The sequence below is a fragment of the Thunnus albacares genome, chromosome 19, assembly GCF_914725855.1.
Source record: "Thunnus albacares chromosome 19, fThuAlb1.1, whole genome shotgun sequence".
Taxonomy (NCBI): Eukaryota; Metazoa; Chordata; class Actinopteri; order Scombriformes; family Scombridae; genus Thunnus; species Thunnus albacares.
Genome location: NC_058124.1, coordinates 17,365,987 through 17,391,478, shown reverse-complemented (window position 1 = coordinate 17,391,478; position 25,492 = coordinate 17,365,987). Strand labels below are relative to the sequence as shown.

Below are 25,492 nucleotides of genomic sequence, written 5' to 3'. Positions count from 1 at the left end.
AAAAGTAAAGAATATAATTTAAACAGGGCTGTAGCCAGGAATTATAAATGTAGAAATACTGAGTCCAAATCCCGCAGTACAACCCCCTTGCCAAAAAAAATAAATAAATTTGACTTGTCATCACAAAAAGTGAAAAATGAAATTTTCTTCAGTCTTTTAACCATTGACTTATATTTTCTGTAAATTGTATATCACTACATGATGGTTTAAATGCTGTTTCAAAGCCTTCTTCGCACTCTTTTTATATATTCCTGGAGGAGAAACACTGTATCCCTTAATTATATTTTCATTTATTTCAACATACAGTAGCAGTCAAAAGTTTGGACACACCTTCCCATTGGACTGGTACTGTATATGTATGTTTTTTCACCTAAAAACAGACCAGTTTAAACATATTTATCTATATAATTATCTATGTCCACACAAAGCTATGCAATTTTATGGCTCACATTGCACCACTCTGTTACTGACACCACACATGGTAATAAACTGAAGCTCATACAACATATTTTAACTTTGAGATCGTCATAGGCCTATGGAGTTCACATCAGGATCATGTTGGTTCATATTAAGGTGTTTTTGGATCCACAAATTCCCTGAATATATTATATTTGAAAATTCTAAGTTGTTGGAGTACTAGTTTGGAAAATTTTTTTATGGTTTCCAGTGCGACTCATTTGAGCTGTTGGAGAGGATGGAATAGACTAAGTGAATAAGTAAGGCTGTATTCTTTAACAGCTACCATAAAAAAACGCCCTTTACCACTACAATTAGCTGCTCAGTGGGAGAACTAAGTGTCTGAAAATGCAGATAGACACATCCTAAAGCTGCTGAGCCCAACCTTTTTTAGCTTGCCACACCTTAAAATGAACAAATGTGTGCTTGTGAGTTGATAAGCTTTGATATTAACTGATGAGCTTGACGGCAAAAAAAAATCGTGATAGAAATTTTCTTGTAAGTAACTAAATCAAATTAAGAAGTCTTCTTGAACATTTTGGCTATCATTATCTTCCTCATAAAGATCAAGTTACTCGATAACCCTGTTTTGTATTTAAGTGGGTCACAAATGCATAGGTGAGGTCTTATTTGAAACCTGATGCACAAAACGGTCACAAATCCAAGGAAAAACATGCAGTGCCATTGTATGAAAAGTCAAATGAGGTGAGTTTGGACTTTGTTGAAACTATCCAGTCTGTGTAGTCTCCTCCCAAACCATTTCCTTCTGCAGCCTGTTTCCCAGACACGTTGGAAAGAGAGACTCATTTGTCTAAAGGCTTTAAGTTTTGGAAAGCAGCTTGTCTGGGGCTTTGTATAATAATATGACCATCATCAGTCTTATGACTTATCCAAACAAACTGCAACCATTTTCTGCAACCATTAGAATTATTAACCCTGACAATACCAAGAAAAATGCAATTTACCAATCTCACAGACTGAATGTATTATGTATTCTACAATAAATGGCAAGAAAATGCTTTTCTCGAGGACTTTACATTGCTATCTCAGCCAAAATGCAGCTTTCAGAAGCTTCGGATACTTATAATAATACAGATTAGTTCCTGCTGAATAAATATTATCCAAGTATTTGTATTGTGTGGGAGCAAAATCTGATGTTCTTTTCCAAAATTGCTGCACATTGACGCTGATATATTTGGCAAATGAGTTATCAAACAGTTACGTATTTGCACATCCAGCAGACGCGGAGCAACATTAACATTGATTTGTGGTCATGCTTGAATGCACTTGAGGAATCTGAGTCCAATAGTCACTCTCTTTTTAGCTCCGTCTCAGTCACTATCAACTCCAGAGGAAAACATCTGGCTCTTTATCTGCTAAATGCTCCACCAGCTTCTACAGCTAGTTGCTACTTTGTCCGCCTGCTTTGGTGCTGAGCAGGAAGCACAGTAAGTTTATAAGCTACAAGCTGCAGCTGGAAATTACACTGATGAGAGCAGTAAGAATGAACCAAAACAGCGAAGTTTAAAACCAGGACAATGCTGAATGCAGCTGAAAGATGCTAAAAAGACACTTTGATTTAACCTGACACGCCAGAGGGTTTGTTACACAGAACCAGCTGAGAAGTCGTCCTTGGAAACTGTTTGGAAAAGGGCAGGCACACTCAAAAAAAAAAAAAAAATACTTGGCAGATGATTGGATGAACTATCTGTCTATCACCATCTTACCTTGCAAGGCAGCTGGATTCGCTAGACCACAAAATCACATGGGAACCCTCATAAGATGCTGATTGGTCCAAACCACCGATTGTTCAGATACAAGCACATAACTTACAGCCTGACAAGATGGATTCTTGCATGATGTAGTGATGTTGTGATCTTGTGAATCCAGTTGCCTCGCAAGGTAAATACTGATAACCAAAGTAATCTAGCAAAAGTAAATATCTGTAAGGCTCCACTGCTTGTGAACTGTTAGAACTATGAGATTGCAGATAAATACTGCAGTTTTGATATCATACTTGTGATGTAGTAGTTTTGTTGTTCCACTATTAAAATATAAAGTGAACCTTTAGTCTACAGCAAACACAAACCATTAAAATGATTGGTTTACACGTCATATTTATTCACAATAATACAAGAAAGAAACATGATAAACTCTGATAGCACTGTAAAGAGAGAATGATTGAAGCTGCACACCTTCAGGAAATATTCAAGTAGCAGATCTGTTATTGGCTTTGTTTGCACGTCTGTTTCACCACCTCAATCATTTCCTTAATGTGTATGTTGCACCAGTATTTTAAAGTCCAAAAGCCTTACTCATGTCATCCTCCCATAGTCTCTTTTGACATGACGTTCAGCTTGACTCACACCAAAACAAGGTATCTTCAGAGTGTGAAAAGTGGACAAAACAACAGGATCTGAGTGTCTCTGAGTTATCTGGTTAGTACCAGTACGACCTCCGCTGCCTCCTGTTCTCCACGATGCCCAGTTTCTCCATGACCTCTTCCTCCAAGGTCTTAAGAGAAGGTACGTAGGTCTTTTCTAGAGTGTCTTCTGGGCTGGTATCTTTGGGACCATCTGTGAGGACAGAAATAAAAGTTAGTCACATGCAATAATAAACAGTACTCGAGGGGAAAAAAGTTTCTGTTTCCCATGTTCTAGCTGAGTTTTTTCCATTGTAAAACAATCAAACTGCATCACGCAGAAACCTATTTTTGGAATTCACGTCTGCAAAGAGTGGAAAGTCATCCTGTGTTATGAACTGATTGTCAGTTACATATGCTATAAACCGAACCAAGTGAGAAGAACTCTCCTCCAGTCAAAACACACACAAGACAGACACTCTCACCTTTCCACTGTTGCGGTACGATGCCATCTCGTCGTTCCACAACAGGTTTTGGGAGGATTCGTCCTGTCCTCAGAGACACTCGGACTCTCTCGCCCTCCTCAGTGAATCTCCACTCCACGTCAGTGGGCTTCCTGGAGGATCAAGATCAGTATGTAATAGCCAGTCTGTTTTTGAAACCAGTGATCATTTATCTAAATAACACTTCACTATTTTTAACATTTGGAAAGTAGTTTGAAGACTTATTATAGGGCATTTATCTTAATGGTAGAGTAAAGGAAAAAGAAACATGAACTACAGCGCAAAAACACTGCATATAAAAAGTTCTGTCACGCAAAAAAATACATTTTTAAAATGCGTGTGAACAGAATATCTTATGTGCTAACTTGGTCAAAAAGGTTTTAAGAGTTCAAAAACAGCCCTTTTCAGGGTAACATTTATCATAATTTCAGCACAAGCTAATGAGTTAATGCAAGACCATCTAAAATAAAAGAACCATGACTCATTTTGTCTGCTAACCCTGGAGTAGGGATCCACAATTTGAATTCCTGCGTTATCAAGGCTTACTGTACCTGTCGGAGGGGTCGATTAGGGCAACGTCACGGATCAGGAGGGGAGCCTCATTGGCAACGTAGGTCCCACGATAATCCCCGGATTTTCCAATATACCTGTGATGCTGAGACAGAAAACAAATGTTCACAATTCTCCATCTTGAAAGGCCAAAAAAAGTCAAAAACAGCTGGTGGCCAAATGGCTTTTATGTGGAGCACTTAGTCAGCAGCTGCACCTTGATCTGTTATGTTTCACCATACACCATCTGGCTCCATCTGGTGGAGCTTAACAAGTACAGAGTGTAAGACAACAACAGTAATGCTTATGAAAACTTTACTGTTAACTTCACTTATTGGTGAAATGAGAAGATTGGTAATGAGAACACTGGTCGAGTTCATTTAAATGAGGCGTCGCTATTCTGTGTAGAAAGAACAAGAGCCAACCTTTTATCCTCTTTACAGCACTACCAATTACACTGTAATACACCGAATAATGTTCTGTGTTGTGTATGTAGCTTGCTGGCAACCACGTCTTAAACAAATAGACAATTGTTTCCTCTGGCAAAAACATGATTTCCTTACTGTGTTCAGTCCCTCCAGCATAACCCAGTTTCTGTGTCTGAAGACTTGGATCACTTTTCCCTGTTTCCCTTTGTCCTTCCCTGCCAGAATCTCCACCTGAAAAACAAATGACAGACAGACACTCTTTGTTGACAGTTCTTTGTTGTATAAAAAGTTCTTCTTCATGTGAAGAATATTCATGAAATGTACCAGTTACTTTTGTCAGTCAAAGTTTGGTAGAAATATGACTTAATTATCAGTTTAAGGGTGGAAAAGCTGTCAAATCTTATTCTTTTGTAAAGCCGTAATTTTCCAAACCGTGAGATGATACACATTTGTTATATTTTGTCACACTATTTCATATTAATGTAACTATCCTTTAAATATCTTTGCTTACATAAGACCACCATGGGCAAAGGTGCAAATCAATGATCAGGACTGTTTTATGGCAATACTGGATTTTTGCATCAGTGTGCTGAAGTACCTTAATGTGTCAGGTATTAAAATAAAAAGAGACATTCCTGCTGGCTTATTTTATCCAGACATTTCTAAAAAAAATTCTAAAAATTTACTCTGCATGAAGGATATCCACGTAATGATATATCCACATGGCCCACTCTTACTTGACAATGTAGAAATATTCTATCAAAATAGCTCCATTTAAAATGTTACTGAGGTAAAAAAAAAAAAACAGGTATGAGCTTGAAAATTGACTTCTTGTACTCATTTATTCTGAAGCAGAGGTTTGCAGTAGGGCCGCAGAGGAGGCACAGGGAGAAATTGTGGAGAGAAAATTAAGTTGAATTTTGACTTGTCAAACACAGGTTTAACCAATATTATTACTTTAATTACATGGCAATAATTGCTGGAACAGAGCCATCGTTATTGTTATTAGTTCCACTTCTGCTTTTTCTACTATGACATGTCAAACTGCTCGCTGTAAAAAAGTTTATGCATCTGATTCATTTGGCAAGGCCAGCAAGATACAGGTAAGCAAGATTTATCCAAAAAGCAAAACAACTACAACATGACAGGTAAGAAAAAGAAATTGGTGATGCTCATCATGTAAACTAACAAGTAAAGTGAAATCCAAAATATCAATTAATCAATATCAATTTTACTATCAAGTGTACTAGCAATAGACATTTTTCTGTTGTGTGTAAAAGCTGGTAGTTCGGGCAAAGTTGAATTAAGATTTTTCTTTTGCATAAAAGAAACTATTGAGAAACCTGCAATTCATGTTCTTGATAATGTTATTTCAATCAACTTCACCCCTGTTGTCACTAGTTTATTATAATATAATATTGTTAGTTTACCAGTTAATAAAGACGTAATTATATTTTATCTGACAGAAAAATTTGGGAACCGTTAATCTAAAGCACAGTTCCTTTCAGGGTTGAGGAACTTATATTAACGTTGTGGCTGGTCCACAGGTAGAACAAAATGTCATCATTTTTGATTAAAGAATAAGTTCACAACTTTTTTAAGTGTGTCTTCAAACAAGTCAGGTGCCCATATTAACACTGAAAGAGGTTTTCCTTCATTCCTCCGGTTCATACTGAAAGATTCCCTTCAGATGCGCTTTAAATGTAAGTGACGGGGGCCAAAATCCACAGTGTGTCCACACAGTCATTTAGTGCAAACTCATTCAGCAGTCTGAGTTAGTCATATCACGTGGATATTCAGCACAAAATTCCCTCTTTGTATTTCCTCTGGCAGTGTTTACCTGTTGAGTTTAAGTGTAGTAACAAAAAGAGGGACTTTGGCACTAAAAAGACTGTAAAAATTAAAAAGAGAAATAGATCTGGTTGACAAGAGCCGTGACACTGTTTACATAAAAGAAGATATCTACTTGATTTGACTAATTTGGACGACTGAAGCTTCATATTAGCTTCAGGTAAACTTTTAAATACATTTATGCATAGAAGGAGGCTTGTGCATTATGAAGGGATCTTCTAATGGCCAGTATGAACAGCAGGAATGATTATGACAACAAAAACCTGCTTCAATGTTCATTTGGGCACCTGAATGTTGATTTAAAACAGATTTAAAAGATTGTGAACCCGTCCTTTGAGTGCTGGTGTCTATCTCAAACTTACACTGAAACTCTGTGCTTGATGAAATGTACTTTTAACTCTATCTGTAGTATATGATGTTATGACCCTGGTCCTCAGGTCCTCTGTTACTCACAGTGTCTCCTCTGAACACGGACCAGTCCTCCGGCGCTAACGGCTCCACAAACACCTTTCTTCTCTTCTTGCCCGCAGGATTCAGCCTTTTCGCGGCCACGGTCCACGGTCTGTTGGTGCCGTAGCGATAATCTTTGGGCACAACAACCCTGGCAGCCATCGACAGGAGAGCCGTCAGCCTCATTGTGCTGCAGGGACAAAATCAAATCCAAGCTAGTTAGCTGTAAAAGCTAATCAGTCTCCCTTGACAACAGTTAGCTAACATCAGCTATTCGCCGCTATTTTCACACATTCAAGAATCTCTCACGGCACTGCTACGTATCTTTTCAGATAAACCCTTTTCTAAAGAGGTAGTTATACTAAAACTGACCTAGAAACATGCAGAAACTTTAGCTCTTACCCTCTCTGTATGTCAATGTCACATGTAGCCGCATTCACACCAACAGTCGCAGCGCCAGACAGCGCCACCTACTGGACAGGAGAGTAACAGCTGCCTCGACGCATGCGCAGTGGCCGATCGATGCATCTTGGTGCGGTTGGTGCACAAACAGAGATGAGAGATTGATTTGTGGGCAGGATGCAGGCCGCTGACCGCAAGATGACCTTCACTGTACTTCAGCTGTGTACTCCAGTGTATTCAAGCAGTTTCTAGAGGGTCTACATGTCGCTGATTCAAAATGCAGTAAAAAGCATGTTTGATGTGAAACGCACAGAGCAAGATCACTCCAGGAGGACTTAGTTAATCGAATGTATTAAAGTATTTTAAAACTGTTTTGTGCAAAACTCCTACTGGAAAGAACCAAACTGACTTGTTTAATGCTTACCCTTTAAACACACAATGTGCTAAACACCAACTCCAAAAGTCAAATTTCAATGTTTATTATAATATATATATTAAGTGTAGAGATTGCTGTTTGTTTAGTTCTCTCACAAGATTACCCAAATGAGCAGTATTGTAATGTTACTTCTAATGTCTTTACCAGCAAAGGAAAAGACAAGAATGTAATTTATTTCCTTTTGATTTCTGCCAAAATGTTGCAATGTATTGAGTGTCTGTTACAGCAGTAAAAGGTGGTTTATGCTCTCCAGCATCACAGCACGACTGCAGCTTACTGTATTTTAGATTGGATTAAATTTACAAGTGATTGAAATATCTAAGATGTGTTGACTTGAATAAATACAAAATTTGTGGATGATGCAGAACAGAGAAAGTAAACTGCTGCAGTGATGTAAAATCAATCATTTTTTGATGTAAGATTTAGTGTAACGTCAGACTTTACACTAAAATATTGTACATTCAATAAAGTAAAGATGTGACTTTTTTTATTGCACGCTTCACTAATATTGATTTCTTGTACAAAAATCACTTACTTTGTTAAAGATGTCAACTATGTTTTGAAATGTAAAAACCCAAAGATAATTATTATTGCAAATTTTATGATTCTAAAGGGAAAAGTTTACTCACATTATGCTATAAGAATACCAATGTTAAATATTTTCCCTCAAGACTTTATATTTTTTTATAAAATGACATAAAACCGTATCTACACATTTAAATATTCTAATCACATTTTTGAAAACATTGAACATTTTTTTCTGTAATTATTGTCTGTTAACTATTCTTGTTGTTGTAAAGATGTATTAAAATAAAATGTATTTTGATTGATAAATATGATAGTTTTATATCCTGTTTTGGCTAAGTCTTAATTAATCTGCAGCATCTGTATTTACTAAACTCGGCGTGTTGATCACGTCGGTTTATCTGTGACACTGGGACCAGTTGACTGTTGAAACAGGCCCTTATTTCAGGTTGGGAGCACCAATGGAGGCAGATACTGAATACAGAAAGTGGTTATTACAAGACATACTGTAATGCTACTGTGACCAGGCTGGGAGATATTTATAGCACCCATATACACCACAAGACTAGAGGCAAGAAACATTTCTGAAAACCTGCAATCGAACACGAACGCACGCTGAGGCAGTCACTAATCATGCGGACCGAGATGTACCAGCACGTTTAGAAATCAAACATTTCAGCCCTAAATGAGAGATTTCAACTGCAGCAAAACTAATATGTCTAAATTAAAGTGAAATACATTTGCTTTATTTTAATTAAGGAAACAAAATGGAGTATTTAATTCAAACAGCAGCGTTCATATGTTGTATGAGGAGGAGAAACGAGCACAGATTTAAAACAGCGTCACCAACCAAACAATGTATTCAAAGAACTCAACCAAACCCCCATGACAAAATCAAAGCTGTCAGGACATCTTATGTAACACCAAAAACTAGTTCAACCATCACAGCCCAAAGCCCCAAACTGTGCCATTAGTCTCTCTTGGGAGCAAATTATTTGTGACAAGTGCACACACACACAGAAAGGTGCCATCGCTAGTTTAATACATTTATAATCGAGTGAAAAATGAGATCTGAAAACGATTAATTAGGTTTGGTTGGTTTGAGAAGTAGCAGTAGACTTTCCCCTTGTTTGAAACTTGAATTGTGAACCACTGATGAAGCTACAGTTTGGTTTAAAAGTGTGACTCAAGAGGATGATCTGAAAAAAAAAAAAAAAAAAAAAAAAAGAAGTAACTGTGGACATTTTGTTGGCTAAACAGAGAACAATTACTAAGATTTAATTGATTCAGGTGCTTTCCAGAGAATCTGAAACAAACAAGCACGGCTTATTGAATATAAACATGACAAAAATAAAGGGTTTTTTTTTGTAATCAACATGTTTATTAAATGGACTGGCAACTACAATAGTAAACTAAGCAGCAGATTAAGATGAATGGCAGCTTCCGAAAGTAACAGAGAAAGCTAAACCAAGAATTACACTTCAATACCAAATTATTCCTGTGCAATTAACTCCAGGTCTGAGTGTGGGGGGGGAAGGGGGCGGGAGGCGCTTTGACCATTTTATATCTTTTGAAATCAGTGGTATTGGTGACAGGAAGTTGGTTGTAAAAGTCGTGTGTAAACCATCTTAAGACAACACTTTCTCACTTGTAAGAGCCGAGCTTTTCCCCTTAGGTTCATAATTTGGTTAAACTGCGGGCTCGTGTTGCCAAATACAGGAAAGAACACTAAAGCGATAATAACATCAACATGGTGAGCAGGCCAAGCATTTAAAAAGAAAAAACAACAAAACTTGAACCTTAGGGATGAGTTTGCACCAAAAAAATCTACCAATAATGGAAAATAACATCATCACATATTGAACAACATGTTGTCTAAACAAATGTCTTGAATAAAACACTTCTTTAAAACACACACAACTTTGTTTCACAGCCAAAATAATAAGACCACTGAAGTAAAACAGATTCCAGTTAAGAGGGTTGGAAACCAAAAAAAAAAAAAAAAAAGTATCAGAAATCAAAGTATTACAGATGGTGCACTCAGTAGATTCTTCTCATTTCAATTTCTTTCAAAAAATAAAATAAAATCACGACATATGTTGGCGTTAACAATGTCAGCGATACATGTGAGAGCTGAAAGAGAGAAAAAAAAACAACATATTTGGTACAAACAATTACTGAATGCAATGCAATCAAGTGTTCTTCACAATTACATCACCAGCATCAAGCAACGGCAGCATTAATGAGAGCTAAATATGAAAATGATAACTGAAATTGAAGAGTTGATGGATTTGAAAAGAGAGTTTGCGATAATTTCTCCAGGAAAAAAAAAAAAGAAGAAGAAGAAAAAAAAAAAGGTGACGAATAACTTCCCTCCCGCGCACGCTAATGCCTCAGCTCCATCTTTACTTAAAATGTTTCAAGACCGAGCTCGTACACACAAAACATTCAGGAATGTCTTTCTGCTTTCAATAATGCACATCATCATCATCATCATCATCATCAGAGAGAGAGTTACTCTGGAACATACAGAGAGAGGAGGGGGGGTTTACAAACTTAAGTAACCTTTTAAATCTTAAAATAGTTCAAATGTTTTTTTTTTTCCTCAAAAGCCGAGTAGGCCACACTGTGGGATCCGTTGTGGGAAATTAATCACATCGTTTTTGTCACCTGCGTTTGAAGCACACACACAAAACTACACCAAAGCAACAAAACCTGTGTTGCGTTAAAACGTCGTACAGTGAACTAGACAATGATTAATGGGGCAGGAAAAAACTCTGAAAGTGCAACTCATCATGTATCCAAATGACTGAATATATGATTTTAAGATGAGGCTGAGAAGCTAGGTGAAACAAATTGAAGTAAAACATTTCATGTAGGAATTAAAGCTGAGAGCATGAGTGAAAATGTCTTTTTTTTCCCTGTACAATATCTATCTTTTAAAACCATCAAATGGGAGTATTTGTCAAATATCTTTTTTTTTTTTTTAAATGTTCTCCTTTTTTATTTATTATATATTCAGTGTTTTATTCCCTCTAAACTGAAAAAAAAATGTTTTGACACCTAGCATTCAGTCTTTGTAATTATGTAATTGCACTTAGAAATAAAAAATATATACACACCAAAATCCCATTTTATAAATGAGCCTCAAAGTGCTCAGTTCAATTGTTTGAAATCAGATTAGCAAACTTTTTTTTTCTTTCTGGGATATATGATATCCCAAAATGGCAAATAAGGATTTGTTTGTCTCTCAATACAAACACTTAGGTTTTTAAAATTCTCCTATTAATTAAACAGCTGAAATCTGGCATCCTGCATGTAATCTGTGTTGATGCTTCAATTCCAGAGAAGCATCAAAGGTTCTTGGTTTTCTTCTGAGTTGATGTTAAGCGCTGTCTGTCACCGGCTGCAGGGAGAACAAGAGAGTGATGAGAGGAATTATTACAACGTCTTCATCAAGTAAAAGAATGTTTGATATTCTACAAACAACAGCATGTATATAAATACAATTAGTTATATTGTATTGTCCTTAAATATCTACATATTTCACATTACTGCAGACTATTTTCCAAACCTTAGTCAAACCATATTATGACAATCACTATTTTCAGAAGTGTGAAAATTTACTTACAACAGATTTGAAACAAGATTCAGACAAGCAATCCATCATTGTGAACATCAGATTGCATTTTTTTAAAGAAGTTTCAATGGTGGTGCATTCAAATGTTTATGGAAAATTCAAACGTCCAAGAGTGAAAAGAAAATGTCAAGATTGAATTATTTTTCTGACAACATCTATGTTTATGGGGGAACAACTTTTACTTCTGGATTTGATTTCTCAGCAACCAGCAGATGAAAGATGGAGACTGTGCCACCTGCTACCACAGAGAGTGTTGCATTATGGGTTGTTTGTAACCTCAGTGTTGCTAAGGCTCACAAGATTCTTTAACAACATTTAAAGTGTGACTATTATGAGTCAGTCAGTGCTAAAAGTGTTAAGTCAGCTCAGCTTAGCTACAGAAGCCACACAAATGTGGGATTTATGTTTTGCTTTCGTGTCACTCTAACTTTATCACTTTAAAAAGGTGAAAAGGGTTCAAGGCTGAGGACTCCATTAGTATCTTGTGGAAACTTTCCCAACAGTTTTTTGTAACATCAAAAAGTTTTTCTTTTTTCCCAAAAACATGTGTTGGAAAAGTCTTATATTTGGACCAATACGATGATGCTTTACTGCACCCAGTTCTCAGATGTCAGAGCTTCACACAAGCACTTGAATGCAACTAAAGCAAACAATGTTTATTGTCATTGTTTACTGATTTAAAACAAATTTCAGGTCTCTGCAATTTAGCTTTTCATACTTTACCATCATGAACTGAAGACAGTGACTGCGTACAATTACATGGTCAGCAATATTGTGAAGTCTACACAATCTGTTGTTATTGTGTTAAAACCTGTAAAAACACTGGTCTGGTCCTTTAAGCCCCAAATGACCCCTTATAATGTGATGTTTCCAGGGTAAAACAACATTAATAAGTGGAGCGTCTTACCTTATCTGCTGTTAGCTGCCCCCCTGCTGCAGCGTTTTCCTGGGCCTCTGGTTTTGACTCGCCCTGTGAGGAGGGAGCAGTCGCCTTGGGTCCGGCCACATCATTGAGCTTCTCCTCTGTGTTGGACTTGACGCTGTCTACTTTAGAATCGCCCTCTGCCTCCGTATCCTTCGGCCGTTTGGGAGATGCCTAACAAAAGGGTTTGAGGAAGAGTCAACCATGAGCCGACTCTGAAACTCTCTACTTGGGACTGTGTGTGAGTGACAGGCTGGAAGAGAGATGCTCACCTCTGTGGACTCCTCTGCTTTACGTTTAGTTCCTCCCCTCTCGTTTTTCTCGTCGATGACCAGGGCCCCTTCGTCTTCATCGCTGCTGCCCTCGGCATCTGCTTTCTCCGAACTAGCTGTATCTCCTGCTCCTTCTGACGCGTTGTCCTTCTTTGATGACTAAAGGCAGAGACTTAAATATTAGTAAAACACAAGGAAATAAAACTTCAGTCACATTTTAATCCCAAATGTTGCAGATTAACCTGCTGAGCCATATATAGCATACAGCAGTAAGTCTGAATGTTTTGTTAAGTAGAATAATACATTTATTTACACTGTTGCAGCATTTGGCATCATACTCAATTCATCCGCTGCACTGATTGTAAATACTTACAAGTGGCTGGTACCAATTTCTCAGACATTTGTTTGGAAGTTGAGATAAACATTCAAAGATGGTACCAGTAGTAAGATATTTGTTGAAGAAACTAACTTTATCAAATGCACACAGACAAGAGGACTTTCGTGTAACATATTATCCTCAGCAGTTAATGAATTCTTCAAGAAATAGTAGGTTTTCTTTTTTTTTTTGACATGTGATAGTTTTGCACCCTGAGATGCATCATCATGCCCCCAAGTTTTGTCAAAATCTGATCGGCAGCATCAGATTTTGAACACAACACAACAAACACGTAAACAGAAACTGAACTTCAAACTGCTTTTTTTCCCTCTTCGTCCCTCCATCAGACTTAACCCTTAAAAATGTGTCTCAAAACTATAATAATAAAAAAAAAAACTACAACTCACATCACAGTTGTACAAACTTGGCCTGTATCCTACAAATACACAAACCTCGTAGCCTTCATGCGTGACAGTGGGGTTGTTCTCAATCTCCCAGAGTCCCTCAGCGAAGCCTTTCCTCTTGTTTGCTTTTCCGAACTTCTCCTTACATTCATCGTATGGGAACAAATCCTTGGCCCCCAGGAACGCCCTGTGGTGGTCAAAGATGTCAACATAAGTCAATATCTGTCCTAAATGTGTGCACTGATCCACTCAAATTTGACATTTGAAGTTTATGAAGTCAATAAAGATTAATTATTTATCAAGTAACAAAACTAAACATCTTAAGCTCTTAATGGTCCTTAGAGGCTGCAAACTGTAAAAACATAAGTGTTTAAAGGGACGAGCATCATGCCGATCATTGTGCTGCTCTTGTTAGAGCCTTAACAGCGGTGGAGCTGGTATGTACAACATGTAAACTGTGCATTAGACTGATATTTCCTGTGTACAAACTGAAAATTTGGCAAAGGGTCACACAAAACATTATAATGTAACATCAGGGGGCTACTTATAGGCTATTCAGAGAAGATTTAATGACTCCTCTTGGACTAATGTGAGGGTTTACGGAGAATTTTGATCCAACAGTGTTCAGGAAAAGTCACAGATCACCAAAATCATTACACAATCGTCCTCCGGTGACAGTGAATATCAATATGAAATTTCTTATGCTGGATCTCTGTATGTGTGGCACAGTTGCATAACTTAACCTAAATAAATACCAATAAGAAAATTATCATTAGTAACGGGTATTTCCCAACCGGCAGAATTAGTTCATGCAGGATGTTTGTTTTAATTTCATTTCATTCATCTCAATCAGTTTCTGCCATCATTCAGGCGCCACCTGGAATAAGACCGACGGCATAAACAGACTTTACTTACGTCTCATGCGTCCCAAAAAAGAACACTTGGTACTTGTTCGAGGGGGATTTCACAGCTCCTTCCGGTAATTCGTCAATCTGTGAATTGAGCACACAGCGTCTTAAGAAAGAATGCTGATAAAAATTGATGTAAGCTTTTTAAATATTCAAGCAATGATGTGAAACAAAAAAAGCCAAAAGTAGGTGACCGATTCTGACGTGAAGTGAGAAACACTGAAACAAAAAACAGAGGTCACGTGTCTCCAGAATGACGGCTTCAGTTAACTTCATTCATTCATTGCTATAAATTATTGATGTGAATGTTATCTAAAAGTGGCAGCTCTTTGAGTCACCAGTGTCCATGCTGGGATTCATTCTTTTCATTTCAATAGTATTGATTAATCTGTTGAATATTTTGTTAATGATTTAGTCTATAAATATTAGTGAAATATTATGGAAAGGGCCCATCATAAGTTCTGAGAGCGCAGGGTAACATCATGAAATTGGTCTTTTGTCAGACAAACGAAACAAAAAATATATCCAAAATATTTGATTTCTGATAAAATAGAGAAATAATAATAGAGCTGCAACAAACAGTCAATCAATTGAGTAGTTGCCAACTATTAAATTAATCGTTTTTTAAGAAAAAAAGTCAAAATTTTCTGATTCCAGCTTCTCAAATGGTTTATTTAGTCTTCTATGATAGTAAACTGAATATCTTTGGGTTGTGGACATAAGAAAACATTTGAGGACGTCAACAGATTAATCGTTAACAATAATAATCATTAGTTGCAACCCTAAATAATAATTTATTTTACTGCACCTTTCATTCATAGTGAAAGTCAAAGTGCTATAAGCTACAAACAGTGCAGTAAATCCTCACATTTAGGAGGCTTGAAACAGCAAATATTTGATTTTTTGACTTGACTGTTAAATTACATGTTCCAATAAAAATGAATACTAAACTAGGCTTTTATGACCGGATAGTTACGCCTCGAAATTGAGTTCCCTCCATTGCTGATTGAAAGCTATTTTAAATGTATTACTCAGCTTGATGAGTGTAAAATTCCCTCATAATTTAACTCATACTGAGAACACAGAGGTAGCTTTTTGTTTCACTTCTCACGTTTAAACATTCTCACAGCGCACCGTCCTGACTCCTCCACTCTGCCAATATTTATATGTGTGTTAAAACGTGCACAGCAAGACACAGGGGGGGGGGGGGGGGGGGCCCAGGAAAGCCCTATTATGACGGCCTAGCTGTATTATGTCTCTTCGCCTCCAACCAGACCTCCTGCCTCTGGGGCATTCCCAGATAGGGCCACACTGCCTGTCAGGATAGGTGGGGCAGGGCCTGCAGCCTGCTGTCATGAGGCATGACTGATAAGACTCAGAAAAAGGAGGGAAAAGGCACAGATCAATTAACGCAAACTCTACCACTGTAAGTGAATGGGCAGATCTTATTTATAAGTACACTTAATAAACCAAGTGTATGGAGGTGGATGGAATAAGCTGTTGCGTTCAGTTGTATGGATTGCTGCCAGTTTGGGATAAAGTCCAGTAAAATGCAAAACTATTTTTGCCTGTTTTCCTCCTTTTTTGCATATGTTTAACTATTCATAAATCTTAGAGCGAGGTAGCATTTTAATGGGGGAACCTAGTTTGAATGAAAACATTTTCTCCCACGCTGTATGATTAGGAAACACTGACGGCGACAGTTAAGTGTTTATGGACCGGGTAGACATGACGTTATGGTCTTACACCACAGTTTTTTATTAGCCCCTGACTATATTTGAACGTAATGGGGGTTAAAAATTTACAAGCAGAGACATTAGGTTTCCAACAAGTGTGCGCAGGTGGGAATGTTTACAAAGCACCTCAACTTATGGCTACACCAGCAGCCGCATGTACTCCGAAATGCAACAGTTAACGCTAATCAAGGGAGAAAACTTCAAACTTATTTTAGCACATTAAGAAGTTACGACGCGGCTTCGTGGTTGCTGTCCTCATTTAGCTCCAGTTAAGTTAACATTAACCGCCGGACAGCCGTTGACGCTCAGAGCGACACGACCGTTAATTTTCTCCGCAGGCGGACGTTACATTACCCAACGACTGTTTAACGGTTGCGAAAAAAGCTCGAAGTTAACATTAGCCTAACAGGGCCCCTGGGAGACGAAAGCAGGCTGTTTAATACGAAAAGCGGGACACGAAAAGCGACGTTAGCTACTGGTCGAGAGCAGCTCGCAACAACATCCACATTTAGTTATCTGTAAGGGTAATTAGGTGTCTGCCGACACGATGAATCATCCGAAAGAAATGTGCAACTGTCTATAGTCGAGTTGCTGAATGTGTGTGTGTGGATGCTGGGCAACGTTAGCTAACACGACACAGCTAGGCTAACTCATGGCAGCTAACCAGTGTTAGGCCCTGCAGGTAAACAAGTCCTAGGAGCCACCGGACAGGCTGACATGAACACCAAACCTCAAGCTGGAAACAAGATGTGTTACGTCTGGTTGCTTACCCTCGCAGGCCAGTGTGGATACCCCTTCATTTTAGCAAATACAAGGTCTCCAGGTTTGTATTCCCTTTGCCTGTTGGATCTCGGCATGTTTCTTGCAGAAATGGCTAGTGCAGTATCCGGGTTGATCAACACATGCAACAAATAAGCCAAGCGTCCGTTTGTCATCCAAATTAACCAGGCGCGGAAAACTGGAGCGAAGACGCGGCGGGCGACTTTTTTCGCGGATTCTTGTGAACTGTAGCCGCGACGCGCAGTCAATATACGCTACCTTTCTAGGTTTTATGTTGGAATAGCGTTACAGTTTGCGGCTAAACGCTGCGGGTGTTTAGTTTAAACGTTATCCCACAATCCACTGGCTTGTCTGTCGGACTGTTTGGGTTTGAAATTGAAACCCGCTTCCCTCTTAGCAGACGCGCCCCCAGCAGCACCTGATGCAGCTGCACAGTTAGCGCCCCCCCATGACCAAAACCTCATACTGAAGGTACATTTCATGCATTAAAAAAAAAATCTTGACGTTTCTATGGCGATTGACAAACTAATTTTTTAGGAAATTAAGCAATAAGTCAGTTATTTACTTGGAAAGTTGCATGGCAATGTTTTTTTTTTTTTTTTTTTTTTTTACTCAAACGAAGTGCATATACAGTACAAGAAATAACGTCTTCTACAGCAATTCAAATGAAATATTTCATTCTATAGCAGGAACTAAATGAAAAAAACAGGCAATGTTATGATATCATAGAATAATCACAGCTCTGTATCCCAAGTTTGTGATATTGTGATCTTCCATATATTTAAACCTTGGCTTTTTGCTCTACCTTTTTCCTTCCTTTACCTTCCATTTTCCTGTGCTTTATGTACTCTTACCACCTAAATTTACGCTTCATTTTTAAACGTTCTCTCCAGACATGTTTTAAGACGTATATAAAATACTCTGTTTTGAACAATAATTATCTGATATGGTTTCTCCTCAAAAAAGTTCAATTATATTGTTTAAATCATTAAAATTACATCTCAAGCTCAAACATTCAACTGTAGAAACAAGAAGAAAAACATACTTTTGAGTGGAGGGGGAATTTAACATTTAATTTTAACTTCTTTTTTTTTACCTGTAGTCTTTGGGGAAAAAAGGGAGCTGCTGGGCCCACATCTCTCTGTGTATTTGAATACTCCCTTGCCCTAGAAATGCTGTGTGGTTATTTTTTTATATTTTGTGATAAAACATATTAATTTATGAATATGTAACATATGAGCGCAATAGTGAAAATAATGCAGGTCTTATAAATAAGGATAAACCATTTAATGCACAGTAAGCCTGCAGCTTTTGGGGCCTAAGGGCAGTTGCCACTTTGACCAGTTAGTAATCTTTTTTTTTTTTTTAATGTAAAGCAATTATTTTTACCCAAATCTGACTTGCAACATTTTTTGAAATACCGTATGGAAAGAAAGCGCCATGGGAAGTTTTGAGTCTTCAAATCTTTTATGAGATTCCTTTGGATAACAGCAAGAATCAGTGCAGTCAGCTCAGGGCTGACATTTCCAATTTCTGTCATTTTGGTCCTAATCTTCATTCATTCCATTACAGCTGAAAGTATACAGACACCCAAATTAGACTTGTATGTTTAGATCTCATTGCAAAACCATGGACATCAACATCCTGCTATAACAGCCACCACTTATTAGTTTTTCCATGAGATTTTGGGAGTTGGCTGCAGTGAATTCAGTTACAAGAGCATTAGTGATTTGGAGCAATAAGTGTTTTGCAGTAAACTTGGAAAACCATTTCTTTATGGATCCCTTTATGCAAAGGAGTAGTATCATGTTGAAACTGGAAAGGGTCGTCTCTAAACTGTTGCCTTGTTGGAAGTACACTATCATCAAAAACATCATCTTATGCTTGTAGAAGTAAGAGATTGCTAAATTTGAACAAAACTTGCCAAACTTAGTTTGGTTATAAGTTGATTTAATATAATTTATTTTAAAAAATATACCCTCTTCAAGTAAAGATGTAGCAATAACCTTTCCATTTCAGTTTATATTTGTCAATTAAAAAATTGCAACAAACTACTCGCTACACAGTAAACATGATGCTTTTGGACTCCTGAGGGTCTATGGCCCTGTCTAGTTATTAGTTATTTTAGATCAAACCATGAACCACCAACAACCTCTGCAATTCGACTACTAAATGCTCTGTAGGTTTTTTTTTTTACCATCATCATTGTTGATAAATGTTTTATCTGATCTTTTTATTGTGTTTATCAAGTTTATTTATCGATATTATTTATAGATTTTATTCCACATTTAGCTCCCTAATGTTTTTTATATTAATTTTTTGCTGTATATTGTATTATTTATTTGTTCGTTTGTGTGATACTGTGTTTTGTGTACAAGTTGTTCCAAACAAATTGCCCCTAGTGGGATTAATAAAGTTGTTTGTATTGTATTGTATTGTATTGTATTGTCGTCAGCAGGATTTTAGAAATACTTGGGTCACAAGTCCACTCCACTCATTACCCTCAGACAATAATTATAATGATGATAATTGTTATTATATTTAAATACTCATATATTTGATATTTATTTGTTTAACTGTTCAGTTAACCTCTCTGTAAATTTTGCTCTCTGACATGAAATGTCTAATTGATGTTTCAAAGCCTTCCCCACAGTGCCAGGAATAAAATCCTGTATGCAGTTGTTATTTCTTTAGCCTAAAAGTAGCTGAATTTAAACATATTGAGTCTAAAAGTGCAAGAATCAGCTTATAAAATACCCACCAAGTGTAAGTTTTTAACTGTACAATATAAACTCCATCCAGGATGCTAAGATACACAAATTAACAAAAAAAACACGAATAAATAAATAACAGAATAAAACATGAGACAAACTGACATGATCTCCGTGTCCTCAAAAGTAGCTATGTTCCTGATTACTAACAGAATAATTGAATATTCGGAATTTATTGTATTTTTCATACAGTCTTGCTCCGTTGGCGGCGGTGATGCTTTAAACATGTTTACTGACGACTAACTAAAAATTCACAGAAGAAGAAGAACAGGCTGCGCAGAAAGCTGCGCAGTTGTCCTTTTTTCAATCAATGATGGACGCGAATGTTTTGATGGAGTCGAAGGACTAAGTAGCTCATTTTGCTGACGGAACACCGCACAGAAACCCCGGTTTATGTGTTCTAAAAAACCCAGCTGCTCCATCAGGCGATGCAATATTTTGTGAAATAATCTGAGGAGGATTTAATTTGACAAAGCAAGAAGGGGTGAATAAGCTAATATCGTTTGCTGCGGCGGCCTAGCTAACGATAGCTAGCGCACTGAAGTTGGACAGTCATTTCATTTAACGAGCTCATTGCGAAGTCCTCAGATTTTGAAGATACTACAGCTCCTCCTGGGATGATTTTATTATCTATGTGGCTAAATTATTCATAGATTATCGTACCTTTTTAAATCGAAGTCAGCTCGTCGGAAAGCCAGCGTGAGTACGGGCTTCTCACGACCCAATCGAGGGGGAAGCGGTTATCCATGTCCACGAGTTACTGCAGAGGAATAATCTTTAATAACAACATCAGCAAACATGTCTTTAGTCGCCTATGGCAGCAGTGATGATAGTGATTCAGAAGAAACCTCGACCTCCGCCGCACCGGAGAGCAAACTGAGCTCAGGGGGGCTCTTCTCACGTCTGCCTGCGCCTAAAAAGCCAAGCTCGGTAGGAGGAAACGATGCACCAAGAAAGGAGACTAAAGCAAACCCTTCAACAGGGGACAGGACGTCAAACGATGACCCAGTTCCTCAGCTGTCCAAGGGAGGCTTATTTTCCAGCCTCCCTAAGCCGAGGAAGCGAACAGAGCCTGTGAGGATCACCGTACCACAGATCCAGAGACAAGACGTGAGTTAGTTCAGCTGTTTTCTGAAACATTGTCAGTACTGTGATGTCAAGTTGTGATGTATCAATAAGTTTTTTTCCGTCCCCAGTCAGACTCGGATGATGATGAACCAGCAAGGAAGAAACTACAACCTCAGGTAAGAATATCTCCCCACTGTGGTGATTACACTGAGTGGTTCAATATGCTCACTGGACAGAATAAACTGTTGTCTCATCTCTCTATCGCTGATCGCATAGAAATAGCTCAGCTGTCACGTCTGACCTTCTCATAATCACATTAGGGGATTGTGTACACGTTACGTAATGTTTTTATGTGACCAAAAAACACTGGGGTTTAACTATAATCCAGAATGTTTGGTATGTAAACACTCTAGTTGTAGAGAGAGAGACATACTAGATGCCCATGCAAGTAGATTCAGCTCTGTCATGTCCCTCTTATTGTTTCTACTCTTTCAGTGAAGCTAAAAATACATAAAGGGAAAGAAAAGCAATGACACAAAATATGGTATTTCATTCAATTTGCAAACTATACTGTAAAATCTGATTTGAGTGATGTAACTGAACTCAAATTGCCCCTTTCCTCCCATGCATCTTGTCCCTTCTAGGGTGCAGGTTCAGGTCTGTCCTCCCTCCTACCACAACCCAAAAACCTGACAGTGAAGGAGATTGATAGACCCCTGATTCCTCATGCACTCACAAAGCGCCAAGAGCCCAAAGGACCCAAACCCGGAGCGCCCGCCCAGGGTCTGCTTGGCTCCAGTGCGTCTCCCTCCGCTATCAAAGCTGCAGCCAAGTCAGCCGCCCTGCAGCTGGCTAGACAAATAGCCACAGACGACCAGGACAACGAGGATGACATAACCCCACAGAATTACTTCTCTCTAGGCGAGAGCTCCCAGCCTCTCCCCGCAGTCGTCCCAAGCTTAGACCTTGAGCCAGGAGCCCCCACCGAGCCTCTTCCTTTGACAGCTGCTGATGAGCCTGGCCAGTCAGATGCTCCACTCGATTTTGGGGGAGGCCACGAGGGAGCTGGTGCGTGGGGAGGTCAATATCCTCAGTATCAGCAGCAAGTGGCAGGCCCAGAGGCTTTCCCTCAGGTAATCATGATTTGTACATTGGCTTTAGCTTGTATGTACATGTATGAATGGTTTTAGATTGAGTTTACACAGACTGCATTCAAGTAATCACAATAATCAGAGTATTTTGAACATGTTTCATAGTCAGGATCTTACCCTTAATTAGTTTAGAATAACTTAAGAATCCAGTTCAAAATGTTGTCTGGTAAGTTCATAATTAGTTGAAGCATTAAAAAGAACTAAAGACATTTAACAGAGATAAATCAGCGAGAATGGAAATGAATTTAAGTGACATGCCAAACATTTTCTCCTTTGACAGGGATACTATAATGAGCCATACTACCAAGATCCTAACGCTGGATCAGCAGAGGCTGAAGAGCCTGGTCACTCTGCCATGTTTGATGATGAAGCGGTAAGAACTGTGCTGCTTCTCTGTATTGTCCTACTATGTTGTCATATAACTCCATACTTTATAACTAAGTGAATTCTTGCTAGTTTTACAGCTGTGCGCTGTCTTGCCAGCAATCTTTTGTTTGTCTGTTCTGTCCCATATTGGGTTTGAAAAACTTGTTTAACTGATATGAGCATTTTCTTCCTGTGCTGCAGTTCATGCGGCTGCAGGGGAAAAGAAACAGGGGCAAAGAGGAGGTGAAGTTCCTGGAGATTAAAGGGGACGACCAGCTGAGTGGCAACCAGCAGTGGATGACCAAGAGCATAACAGAGGAGAAACAAGTCCGTCAGTCTTTCAGCAAGGTGACCTGCTAGATCTCTATTACTTGACTTTATACCCCTCTCAAACAGCAAACTGGTGTATGACACGGGGCTGTTCATTGTTCGTACGTTGACTCATTCAGAAAGACCCCTGACACAAGTTTAACCCGGTCAGTGCTGAGGTTTATGGTCAGGTTTTTGCTCAGCTTTTGGAAAAGATTAGGATGCTTCGTGCTTTTGCTTACTATTGACTTACAGTTAGTTCAAACTGGGAACACCAAAAGCCCTCTAGCCATAAAATGCTGGATGTGGTGGAATCTAAAAATATTTCATAGCCCGATTCAGTTGACGAGTCTTTTTTTTTTTTTTTTCTCCCAACATGAAAATCCAAGAGTAAGGAAATAACTTTGGTTTGAGTCTTGAGGTTTCTACCAAATTAAAAATGCAGATGGGCTTGAGCTTCACAGGATTGTTACAAGAATGATTCCATGCAAGTCAGAAAGCATAAAAGGTCAGAACAGGTCATGATTGCTCACAAGACTCTTTTGCAAAGAAACATCAACATGTGTAAACTTTCTAATTTCTGCAGAAAAAAGGAGAACAACCTACGGGACAACAGCGACGCAAGCACCAGATCACATATCTCATTCACCAGGTGAGAACTCAGCTCACATTACACTTTCAGTGACTGTGTGACTTTTAAAATTTTGTTTGAGGGTCCATGAGGACATCTGTATGTATATTAGGGCCTTTAAAGGACTACATCTGATATTTGAGTCAGCCTGTTTTGTACATATTTTACCACCCAAATAAGTCACCTTGTGCCGATATGCAGCAAATATTATTTAACCTAAAAAGTAGAACATATAGTCACTCAGAGCTGATGTGTTTTTGTCTGCCAATCTGAGGTCACAACAAACGTTGATCCACAGAGCTTTAGTTAGTCCTCAAAACACTACATTATACTTTTGACATAAAAAAAACCATAAACATTATTCAGCTGTCTACATATCCGCATTCTTAAACAAATGACTGTTATAAATTGAATGATGGAAGTGGACACAGAATAGGAGATACAGTGCAGGCTGGGAGTCAAAAGATCCAGGATTCATGCCTGCACAAGTCCAGCTGGTTGGCCACCATGCTTGTCTGTACACGGCTAAGCTCAAGCCTCATGTTGACTACTGTTTGCCTTTGAGTTGTATAGTAACAGCAAGTTCAAGCAACAAACTAGCCAAATTGGTTTTATCTTATCCAGTAGTTACTTGTTTAACTTTTAAAGCTTGTGGCAAATCAAATGATCATGTTGGGTGTTGTTCTATCACACCACATAGATTTTATTTTTACACACCACGGATGGTATTCATAGTTGGGGTGAGTGCACAGGGAGGGGATTTATTTGTATTGTTGAGCTGGTTGGTATTTAAAGCTCGTATTTGTCTGTTTACTCAGGCTTTTGGCTTGTCTATAATAAAGTTTTCCCCTGATATCTCTGGTGGTCTGACTCTGCTCGCAAACGTTTTCAAATTATAGCACTTGAGCTTTAATAAAAACAGATAAGACCGGGTCTTTAATCATCAGACATTTCATGGGACATTTTGTCTTTAAAAAAAGCTGACCAGGAATTTAACTTTCTTCTCTTCTTTCTCAGGCAAAGGAACGTGAGCTGGAGCTGAAGAACAGCTGGGCAGATAACAAGCTAACCCGCCGGCAGACCCAGGCCAAATATGGTTTCTAAATGTCATATTGTGTGGACTCTTGATGGAAACCCTGCGTCAGAAATTAGAATAGAGCTTTCCAGATTTCCGTACACAAAGAGAAAGATTGCGTTTGGGAAGAAAATACACATATTGTACCTTAATACAGATTTTTCCATCCTGCCCTCCATCCTGTATTTGTGTTGAATTGTTAATATTTAGTAGTTCTTTTGTTTGACAAGATGTTGCTCCTCTATTGAAAATCCAGTCACAGCCGTTAAACTCTCCTTTAATAGTAGTTTACAGTAAATAAAGTCACTTCACTTATTTTCTATAGAGGCAGTATACCTATCTTTAAGGTACCTTTGTCCACTCAGTGGCAGATGTAGTGAGACCCTGAAATGCCCCTCATAAACGTTTTCCTTTGAATGCTTCCTGATCATATGGCAAACACTGATGTATGACTCCTCTTCTGTGATAAAGACAGATGACTCTGCCCTGAAACTAGTTACCAAAACAAACAGGTTTGGTTCTCCAATGATCACAAATATCAGTAAAATGTTTCCGTTGCTAACGAGAAATGAACTGGAGTCATTAGACAGCTGTGACACATTACATATTTATATGTTGAATCAACAATTTTTTAATAAAAAAGTAAAGATGTTGGAACACAAACTTGTTGCAGTTACTCATGATGGCTCATGAAGCTTTAGAGGGGGCAAGTTGTTCATGTGTATGTGGCTTTTTTTTTTTTTTTTTTTTTAAGGTTTGCTTTATTATGTTCTTTATGTTGAAAATGCCACAGTGGTGAAGGAGTACATCTGCCCACTGTCCTAAATCACTTTAAACAGCCAGATAACCAACTATGAATTTCAGTTTCAGCTGGTTCTTGAACTACACTGAGGCAAGAGAACCATCTGATTTTAACACGAAACAGGAAGCACGTTTAACCCTTTGAAAATTCACCGAATGAACAAATCATTGCAAGTGTTTATTTTAGGTGGTTGAGCGTTGGCTTTCACTGTATTTCTTCCTGTTCCGCATTTAGGGAATTTTTTTTCACCATAATGAGTTCACATATAAGATATCTGTAGTTCTATAGTTCCCCAACACAACACTGCATGTTCCTTTAA

The 25,492-nt window shown here is 38.2% G+C and overlaps 3 protein-coding genes across 3 annotated transcripts; 1 reads left to right on the top strand and 2 right to left on the bottom strand.

Annotated features, from left to right (window-relative positions):
- Positions 1-2,556: 2,556 nt before the first annotated feature.
- On the bottom strand, positions 2,557-7,108 carry mrpl24 (mitochondrial ribosomal protein L24). The gene is made up of 6 exons (XM_044336608.1): positions 7,002-7,108; positions 6,603-6,789; positions 4,434-4,529; positions 3,873-3,976; positions 3,304-3,434; positions 2,557-3,032 (listed from the first exon to the last, which is right to left on the bottom strand). The coding sequence occupies exons 2-6, from the start codon at positions 6,783-6,785 to the stop codon at positions 2,896-2,898; spliced, it is 651 nt and encodes a 216-aa protein (XP_044192543.1). The 5' UTR covers positions 6,786-6,789; positions 7,002-7,108; the 3' UTR covers positions 2,557-2,895.
- Positions 7,109-9,339: 2,231 nt separating this feature from the next.
- Positions 9,340-17,419, bottom strand: LOC122969821 (hepatoma-derived growth factor-like). The gene is made up of 6 exons (XM_044335819.1): positions 16,991-17,419; positions 14,492-14,568; positions 13,625-13,763; positions 12,797-12,955; positions 12,510-12,698; positions 9,340-11,368 (listed from the first exon to the last, which is right to left on the bottom strand). The coding sequence occupies exons 1-6, from the start codon at positions 17,153-17,155 to the stop codon at positions 11,348-11,350; spliced, it is 750 nt and encodes a 249-aa protein (XP_044191754.1). The 5' UTR covers positions 17,156-17,419; the 3' UTR covers positions 9,340-11,347.
- A 2,616-nt stretch (positions 17,420-20,035) lies between these two features.
- Positions 20,036-25,034, top strand: prcc (proline rich mitotic checkpoint control factor). The gene is made up of 7 exons (XM_044335608.1): positions 20,036-20,881; positions 20,968-21,015; positions 21,484-21,972; positions 22,271-22,363; positions 22,558-22,704; positions 23,252-23,317; positions 24,314-25,034. Exons 1-7 carry the CDS (start codon positions 20,570-20,572, stop codon positions 24,398-24,400), a joined length of 1,242 nt encoding a protein of 413 aa, XP_044191543.1. The 5' UTR covers positions 20,036-20,569; the 3' UTR covers positions 24,401-25,034.
- The last annotated feature ends 458 nt before the right edge of the window (positions 25,035-25,492 follow it).

Bases quoted from the DNA above. Each gene is read 5' to 3' on its own strand.
- mrpl24 (XM_044336608.1), bottom strand. From the start codon at position 6,785: ATGAGGCTGACGGCTCTCCTGTCGATGGCTGCCAGGGTTGTTGTGCCC. The intron at 4,530-6,602 runs GTGAGTAACAGA...TTTGTTTTTCAG, and splicing joins CCGTGTTCAGAGGAGACACT to GTGGAGATTCTGGCAGGGAA. The intron at 3,435-3,872 runs GTACAGTAAGCC...TTGATCCTCCAG, and splicing joins CTAATCGACCCCTCCGACAG to GAAGCCCACTGACGTGGAGT.
- LOC122969821 (XM_044335819.1), bottom strand. From the start codon at position 17,155: ATGACAAACGGACGCTTGGCTTATTTGTTGCATGTGTTGATCAACCCG. The intron at 13,764-14,491 runs GTAAGTAAAGTC...TGACCACCACAG, and splicing joins TTTTTTGGGACGCATGAGAC to GGCGTTCCTGGGGGCCAAGG. The intron at 11,369-12,509 runs GTAAGACGCTCC...TTCTCCCTGCAG, and splicing joins GGCAGCTAACAGCAGATAAG to CCGGTGACAGACAGCGCTTA.
- prcc (XM_044335608.1), top strand. From the start codon at position 20,570: ATGTCTTTAGTCGCCTATGGCAGCAGTGATGATAGTGATTCAGAAGAA. The intron at 22,705-23,251 runs GTGACCTGCTAG...TAATTTCTGCAG, and splicing joins TCCGTCAGTCTTTCAGCAAG to AAAAAAGGAGAACAACCTAC. The intron at 23,318-24,313 runs GTGAGAACTCAG...CTTCTTTCTCAG, and splicing joins TCACATATCTCATTCACCAG to GCAAAGGAACGTGAGCTGGA.